This window comes from Vidua macroura, chromosome 6 (genome assembly GCF_024509145.1).
Source record: "Vidua macroura isolate BioBank_ID:100142 chromosome 6, ASM2450914v1, whole genome shotgun sequence".
In the NCBI taxonomy this organism is placed as follows: domain Eukaryota; kingdom Metazoa; phylum Chordata; class Aves; order Passeriformes; family Viduidae; genus Vidua; species Vidua macroura.
The window spans coordinates 51,311,570-51,319,953 of NC_071576.1; the positions used below are offsets into that span (position 1 = coordinate 51,311,570).

Genomic DNA, 8,384 nt, shown 5'->3' on the forward strand with positions numbered 1-8,384 from the left:
CACTGGAGGTAATCCAGAGCCCTCTGGATGCAATCCTGTGCTGTAGGATGACCCTGCTGAAGCAGGGAGGTGGGACCACATGATACCCTATGGCCTCTTCCCTCACTCACTCTGGGATTCATCTGAATTGATGAAGCAGATTTTAGGGTCAGGCTGTAAAGCACAAAACAAATCTAAACAAATATCTGACTCAGCTACTAAACTGAAACAGCAGCAGCTTTGAGAAGGAAGTTGGCAGCACCACTTAGAAGTCCATGGAATGGATCCAGCTACCCTCTTCTCCACTCACTCTAATTATTTATCCCTGATCCCTAAATAGACTCTGTCTCAGGCTTGCTTCAAAGAAATGTACATTTCTGTAGCTTCTCTTTCTCCTCCTAATTCACTTTTTTGACTTCACACAAAAATCTACAGTGGATGTCAGGCCATTTCATCTGAACTAGAGCTTGTATAAAAATATTTAGTTTTAAACTACACAATGAAATTTGTCCCCATGTTTTTACTAGATGTACCTGTATCTTCATCTTATTTTTCTAGCAGAAGTCTCACTAAGTGGCAGCTTTTGGGTCATTTGGGTTTTTTTAATATATATATATATATATAAAAACCAGCTATTCTTTCTGTTCTGAACTTTTGACTCAAACCCTAGTATTTATAGTTAATAAGGCTGGAGCAGATCAATGGACTAGCTGATCTGCAGTGATGTTGGCTTGGGGCCACATGTCTCCAAAAGCGTGTCCAAATGAAAAATCAGTTTCTCAATCCAAGTGTATCTAAAATACTTTTTTTAATTTTGCGTAAATTCACAAATAATACAATACTGAAGTGATTTCTTTTTTTAAACATACTGTACAATCAGGATAGTTAAGTGTTTTACATCAAGGCACAGCACACTGTATAATACACATATGCCTTGCCAGGCAGCAGTTGAGTATAATCCCCGAGATTTGGCAGTAGGGCCAGGATAAGTAGCATGGATCACATAAGCTGGAAGATAAATAAATAATAGATGCCGTCACATTTTATTTGAAATAGAGTTGCATATAAAAAGAATATACAATAATTTAACTTTAATAACTAGATTCTCTTTTACTATACATAACAGAAGTGTTTTCATTTGTATTAAATAAAACATTTTCAATAGTAGGATGAAAAATTAATCTTTTTGGTGGTCTTGGTTTATGAAGAAGAGTTGCTTCCATTAGAAATTAAAGTTGAGTTTTCAGTTTCATTGCAATCTGTAAGAAAGAACACCAGAATTACTGATACATTGATAATGAAATGTTGGCGGTAAAACAAGCAAACAATTCCAACCAAATTGTTGTGTTTAGTTAATGCACTGTGAAGGTGGTAACCCAATCAGAACATCTCCAAAAGCCCTTGTACATATGTCTGTTCTATTTGTAACATCTTTTTTCTTTTTACATTCTTACTCCCCCTGTCTTCTCAGAGGTGACCACTGCAGGTCTGTTATTCCCCCCACGCAACTAAAATGTTGGTGATGCCCCAGGTTTTGTTTGTGCTGTGTATTTACCGTGCTCACATCACCATTCAGCCTCTCATATCTGGATGCTTCTTCTTCGCCTGCCGAAGGCCTTGGAGCCCACGTTGGTGGGGACAAAGTTGTTCTTGCCCACTGCCCCTGACCTGCTCAGGAAGTCTGCCAGGCGGTGGGTGACACAGGTGGCTGTGTTGCAGGCCCTCTTCTGTGCTGTTACACTGCTTTTCAGGAGGAAAAGGAAGAGTTAGTTCCTGCAGCACAAACCCTGCACGCAGCGAGACATCACTATGACTAGCAAAGGCTCTGCTGCAGGATTAAAAGTAGGCTGGCTGTGCAGCAGGCATTTGCACTTTCTGTGCATGGCTTATAACTGCTAAAAGAAGCCTCTTTATGGCTTTCTCAATGTCAGGCTCACTTTACAAAAGCAGCTGGACTGAAGACTAAATCCAGGCCAGATTTTCAGCCACGCCTGGGCTACTGCCTGCCTCCAGCCAGGCATTATAGCCATGGAAAGGAGCTGAGGAGGTTCAGATCTGGAGAATTTAAACAATCCCCTCTTCCTCCAAAAACTCACATTTGTATTTTGCTTGAGGTGCTCCTGAAAGGCAGTAGCCAACACAGATTTTTCACTTCTCACTCCAACACCTATACTCCCTAACAGCCAGAAAACACACGGAATTGCAGCATCACTGGTCACTACAAGAGCTCTGTCAGTGACTCAGCTGCCTTCAGAGCTGAACCACACACAAAGCCACTGCTTCCACATGCTTAGTGGGAATGGGAGAACCTCTCTTTCCTCCAGCTAGACCTTTGTCTACTACAGAACTTCACCATAGGGCAGTTCAGACTTGTACAGTATTAGTTCTCTGCTCACAATTCAGCCTACAGCTGAGTTGTGCTAGATGGGGAGCTTCAAGGAAAATGCATTCACACAATCCTTGCTTGAAGAATTTTCTACTAAAGCAATGAGTTTTTCTTGCAGTAGGAGGGTTTTTCTCAGCTAAGCATCACAAGGCAGTTTATTAATTTTAACAATGAAGAGTTGTTTTTATAATCAATGCCAAATTTTTGAAAGAGGCCTCTAATTACAAGATAGATGCAGTGCTGCAACAGAACTGTAAAGAAATCTGGGTTTGACCCCTAATGCAAGACAACCTAAGGCAGGTGAATTGTAAATCAACAGAAATATTTTAAAGGTAAATAAGTTTTAAATATAGTGCAAAGACCTATTGTAAAATAAGAAAAGAAAAAGACCACAAAATTCTTACCTGGACATGTTCAGTACCCAGTTTTAAACAGGATTACATTTCTAGTTTGTTAGAATGAATACGTATGAGCCTCCCTGTTTTCTTTCCTTCTCAGGGTCCCTACCAACAGGATTGCATGCATGCCTGATTACAGCAGTACATATCAATTTATATGTAGAACTTTGACTTCTAAGCTCTCTTTGAACTTTTCTAGAAGTTACTAGCATTGCTTCTCTTGAACATTAAGACAAGTTGCAAAATGTTTCTAACCCCTTCTAGAAATCTCACATTCTAAAACAGTATGTTAAACCAAGCAGATCTAACCCTTATAGAAAAATAGGTTTATTGAACAAGTGCATGGGTAAGCACAAAAGAAAAACTCTACTTGTACATTTAGCAGCCAGAAATGAAGAACCTTTTTTAGATGATTTTTAATCAACGTCTAAGAAAATAATTTGGAATGTCAAGGCAGTGCTGATAATTTTTATTTATTTTTTTCCCCTAGTTTGGTATGCATGTTATATTCTTGGTCTTCCTAACATTAGGTCCATCTCAAACATTCTCTGTCGAAAACAGAATCAAAAGAAGACAGCAAAGTTAGCAATCAAAGTTATATCCACATGCATCAGGTTAAAAAAGGGAAAGGGGGAGAAATAAGCATGTCTAGTTGTTTCCTAGGGGTTCCCCATAGTTTGCATAGCGTTCATGTTCCAGGTCACTCAGCACACTCCGTTTCTTGCCAGGAGTTCCAGCCCCGACGTCAGTGCGAGGGTAAGTTTGCAATTTGTGCAATTCTTGAGACAGTTTGCCCAGCACACAAGTACTCAGACTGGCACAGCGTTTGGAAATGGGTTTATCCAGGCTGCAGGGGGGAAAAAAAATAAAAACATGCCCAAAAGAAGAGTAACCTCAAGCATGCACATTCATGCATTTCTTCCCTGCATAAAAGATCTACTGTTAGGAAACTTAAATTCATTCAAAATAAATCCAAACCCTCCACATCACATTTCATGCAAGGCAAGTCCATACAGAAGCAGTCAGAAGGAAAACACCATTTGTTAATGAATCCAATTTTGTTGACAAGCAAGTCCATTAGCCTTTTTGGATGCTCATACAGTCAGAGGTCAGGAAGTTAACTTCCCATATCCCGCATGCTGTTCAGTGTCTCATCCATCCCCATGCATTGCAATGCAAATCCTGTTAGGATAATGCAAATGCTCCTGCATGCCTTTGGTCCCAGGAGAGTGGCGCTTCGTGCATCAGGAGGAAAACATCCCTCCTGCCAGGGACTTTCCATGCCTTACAACAGCATGCACTTGCACGACAGAGAATCCAAGAGTGACTGAGAAATCCCCTAACACTCCCACTGGCAAGACATACCTTTTGCTGTTATATTTTAACACAACCTACTCATTCAAGCTCAAATCGCCCTCCACTTCCAAAAGTAAGAGACAGATAAAGGCAGGTTAACTAGGTGGAAGCCATTCCCTTGACACCGACACTAGGATGTCTCTGCAATATCATCCTTTACCATACCAGTTAGCCATAACCCCAAGAAAACAAAAAGATCTTCACCTGCAGAGGGTCTGCCCAAATGGCTTTTGCTAAACATCAAACATATAACACTCCCACATTGCTTTTCTGCTGCCCAGGACTGCAGTCCTTACCTGTTCCCCTCAGAGGCTTGCTCCATCTCTTCTGCTGTCATCTGTATGAACTCTTTCACCAGCGCATTTAATAACCTCCGAGCTTCGTACTCACTGAGAGTCACTCGATCCATTAGGGACTCCAAGCCAGGTCTAGGCAGAGGCAAGGGAAACAGGGTGAGTAAAGCCCAGACTGCTGCAGAGAGAGGGGTTTGGCAGGCTGTGTGTCATTGACAGTGCCTTTCAGGATGTCAATGTGCAAAGCCCGATGCGCTCTCCTCATGCGCAGCGTTGGGCGGTTTAAGGATGGAATTAAAACACCCCAGCACAAAAAGCAGCCACCTTTCTCCTTCACCGTGGTCTGTTTCCCTCCTGGACCTCCCAAGAATATTAAGTATTTTCATACCATTCAGACAGAGCACTCAGCAACAGGACCAGCTTCTTACCTGACTGGGGCTGCCTGGAAGCTGTCCATCTGGCACACAACCAAGGCATAAACAGCAAGGAAAGATGAAATCTTCAGCATAACCATGATTTCCTCTCTACAACAAAGAGGTACATCAAGCAATGGCTGTTTTCCAACCCTCTTAATCCTGCAAGTTCCACTAAAGAGGTCATTGCTTCCTAGCCACAAGTAGCACAAATATGAACTACTTTATATTTTAAATTCATCTTTTTGTTTATTGTGATTATTGCTACTGTGCTTTAGTTTTCTCAAAATTTTATTATAGCTTGGCTCTATTACAGGGCAGAAAAACGTGGCTTGTAAGACCTGCAGCTATTTGCATTCAACTTAAAGCAGTATGTTCCTCTGACTACTGCACACAATGTCACAGACTGTGTGTCTGACATGGACAGATACAAATCACAAGGAAAGAGAAGTGTTTAACATTTTTGAGAACAAAGTGCCCTTGTTAGCACTTTACCTGAAGCTGCTTGCTTCTTGCCAGCCAGCACACTAACAGCCCAGTTCAGAGTACACTAAGTAGTTTAATGTCAATAAATACTTCTACTCTGAAACCAGAGAAGAGGATAAGTTAAAAATCAGTCATAAGCACAAAAGCTGTAAAAATATCTACTACTGAAGATATGAGATACACCTCTCTCACAACATCAGTGCTTTGGACTCCAAGGAGCACATCACAACCACCACATCATCCTCATTTCTGCCAGCTCCAAGTACTCGACGGGGACTATGAGCCAACTTCCAAAGGATGCCCCTCTTCCCCGCGGCGCCCCGGCCGTGACCTTTGCCGCAGCACTTTGTCCTGGCCGGACACGCCACCTAGCATCGGAAGGGCGAGGAAGTGACAGAGCGGGGAAGGACCGACCCCCCCCCCCGCCCTGGCTTTCGCTGCCCCGCGCACACGAGCCCATGAACGGAGGTACCAAAGCCCCGCGCCCCGGCAGAGACACGGGGCCGCCGCCACCCGCCCCGCGCAGGGAGCCGCGGCCGGCGCAGCGCGGTGCGGCGCTTACCGGGGTGCGGAGCGGAGCGCGGGCAGAGGAGCGGGCACGGTGCCGGTATCGCCGCCGATCCGCGGTATCACGCACTGCCCGCCGCCCCCTTTATACCTGCCGCCGCCGCTGCCTGCGTGGGCGCCCGCGCGCGCCCGCCAGCCAATCACCGCGCCGGCCGCCCGACGGGGCCCGCTCCTCCATTGGGCGCCAATGGGGCCCGGCGGTGACGTCATGGCCCGCTCCTTGAGAGTCCCATTCACAAAAAACGCGGCGCGGCGCGGGGCGAGGCGCGGCCGGGGCGCTGCGCAGGGCGGGGCGGGGGGGGCGCTCCCGCCGCGCCCCCGCCGCGCCCCCCGCTGCACCGCTCACGCGTGGCGACCTCTGCAGCAGTGGGACCGCATTGCAGAGCGGGGCCGCTCCCTCCCCAGGAATTCCCGCCCCTCCCGGCCGCCGCGGCTCCGGCGCGCAGCCCGGGTGTACCTGGCGCTCTCCCGGCGCCCCGACAGCAGCCGCGTGTGGGTGGTGGCGGTTCCGCACCGGCGGGATGTGCAGCGGGGCAGGGGCAGGGCGGGCGGCAGCGCCGATCGCTGCCCGAAGGGAGCACACCGGGACTCCCTCATCTCCTCAGCAGAGGAGGGAGCGCTGGCGGCGGCACCCGCCGCTCCTCACCGGGGCAAGGGACGAGTGGCACCTGCGAGCAGCCCCGTGGCGGCAGCGAGCGGCTCCCGTGCTCTGCCTTACCGGGTGTCCGCACCGCCCCCCCGGGCCGGGGCAGCGGAGTAACTCAGCGCTGCGAGCGGAAACTATCAGCATCACCACCATGTCCATCGCACAACTTCGGGGGCAGGTGCAGCGCCTTTCCGCCCACGGAAGAGGCGCCCGGGAAGGGGGGCTCGCCCCCCGCGCTGCCCGGCGCTGAGCGCCGCCGGCGGGGATTACCGGGCAGCTGCGCATCGCCCATGCATCACCCACCGAGGACCCTCTGTCACGGCAGCACCTGCCCGCTCAGGATGTTTGCCCGGGAGGGTGTTTGCCCAGGCGCAGCGAGCACCGGCCTGCCGGGGGCGGGGAGACTCGACACGGGCGTGGGGACACAACCATGCTGCCGCCCGGAGCGGGCGCGGGGAGGGGGAGAGGCGGCCCGGGAGAGATGGTCTGCAGCGCCTGGGCGCAGAGAGCCCTTCCACCGCCCCCCGAGAGACCAGGAGCGCCTTTCCTGGCCGCCCGAAGTCGCTGGGCGTTTGCCGAGCACGGCGGCAGCGGAGGCACGGGCTGCCCGGCGGGCAGTGGCCGGGCGGGGACGCGCAGAGTCCCCGACCGTCCTCGGGACCCCCGGTGTGACGCGGCTGCGCCCATCCCCGCCCCTGCCCTCGCTCCCCTGCATCGCTTCTCAGCTCCGGTGGGAGGAGACGCCTGTGCCGCTGTCGCCGGCCCCGGCGACGACCAGAGCCCCGCGCACACTCCGCGGCCGCGCAGGGAGCGGGTGACCGGCACGACTGGATGGCGCGTTTCGCTGCTCCTATGGATGGGGAGCTTTCCTCGGAACATCCCGGCGGCTCCTCGTTTATGTTTCTGCAGCCGCTGATGACAGGCTCACTCCCGGCGGCAGGAGCCCTGTGTTCACCGGGAAATGGATAAACCTGGGGAGAACCGCGGGGCGGGTGATATTCTGTTGATGAGATTTTAGCTGGGAAATTTAGAGAAAAACCCACGAACATACAGGAACCACTGGCGAGTGGCTGCCGTCCGGGGAGGGATGGCCGTGTCCCTCGGCATCCGCCTTTCGGGGTGCCCCGGCCCCCTCCCCTCCCAGCGCGGGGGCGGCCACCGGCGGGCGCTGCGCCGCTTCGCCACCCTCGTTTTGCAGAACGACGATTGCAAAACCCTCTCGGGTTTTGGGGTCTGGGTTCTGGTTTTTTTCCAAGTGACAACCCAAAGCACTTTTTGGGGCGCGGGTTTTTGGGTTGATTTCTCTTTCCCCCCCCCCCCCCCCCCCCAACACGTCTTCGTAGCCCTTCACGAGCTGCAGCCCTCGAGGAGGTGGCAGAGGGGATGCTGCCTGGAAGGCTGTCTCCTCCCCCCCCCCCCCCCCCCCCCCCCGCTCTGCCAAATTTGAAAGTTCGTTTTAAATAGCAGCTCCCTCGCACGTATGCTCACCACGGGAATCCCCCGGGAGAAGGAGTCTAAGTATTTGATTTAAAATCTATTCCGTTTTCACGACTCCTGTTCTGGTTTTAAGGTAGTTTTTCTGAGGATGTATTTACAAATATTAGGCAGCACCTAAAGGAATGGCTCGGCTTTGGTTTTGCTTTTGGTTTTAATATGATTTATACAGTTAGACCAACGGAAATAAAGTGCAGGAATTTAAATTACTGGGCTGCCAGTTTGATATTTCTCTCTAACTCCACTCTTCCTTTTCTCTTCCTATACTAACAGCTAATTGTTCCCATTTCCTTTGGGGAATTATTTACTCCTCGTCCACATAGAATATTCCCGGGATTAAAGTTAAAACAATAAAATTCTAGACGA

At 49.9% G+C, this 8,384-nt stretch overlaps 1 protein-coding gene across 5 annotated transcripts; it reads right to left on the reverse strand.

Annotated features, from left to right (window-relative positions):
* Positions 1-768: 768 nt before the first annotated feature.
* LOC128808932 (calcitonin gene-related peptide) lies at positions 769-5,946 on the reverse strand. Of its 5 annotated transcripts, XM_053980587.1 has the most exons (6): positions 5,874-5,933; positions 5,495-5,679; positions 5,321-5,408; positions 4,841-4,936; positions 4,416-4,547; positions 3,075-3,610 (listed from the first exon to the last, which is right to left on the reverse strand). In XM_053980587.1, exons 4-6 carry the CDS (start codon positions 4,924-4,926, stop codon positions 3,412-3,414), a joined length of 417 nt encoding a protein of 138 aa, XP_053836562.1. In that variant the 5' UTR covers positions 4,927-4,936; positions 5,321-5,408; positions 5,495-5,679; positions 5,874-5,933; the 3' UTR covers positions 3,075-3,411. The 5 variants fall into 5 exon arrangements, with proteins under 5 accessions (XP_053836565.1, XP_053836564.1, XP_053836562.1 ...); XM_053980590.1 differs by lacking the exons at positions 3,075-3,610; positions 5,321-5,408; positions 5,495-5,679 and adding exons at positions 769-1,238; positions 1,535-1,719 and having other exon boundaries at positions 5,874-5,946; XM_053980589.1 differs by lacking the exons at positions 3,075-3,610; positions 5,321-5,408; positions 5,495-5,679 and adding exons at positions 769-1,238; positions 1,535-1,722 and having other exon boundaries at positions 5,874-5,946.
* Positions 5,947-8,384: the final 2,438 nt, after the last annotated feature.

What these genes read in the sequence shown, in the direction of transcription:
- LOC128808932 (XM_053980586.1), bottom strand. Translation starts at nt 4,926, where the DNA reads ATGGTTATGCTGAAGATTTCATCTTTCCTTGCTGTTTATGCCTTGGTT. An exon ending in TTCCAGGCAGCCCCAGTCAG is followed by an intron (nt 4,548 to 4,840) that starts GTAAGAAGCTGG and finishes GCCTCTGCCTAG; the next exon opens with ACCTGGCTTGGAGTCCCTAA. An exon ending in CAAGCCTCTGAGGGGAACAG is followed by an intron (nt 3,611 to 4,415) that starts GTAAGGACTGCA and finishes TCCCCCCTGCAG; the next exon opens with CCTGGATAAACCCATTTCCA.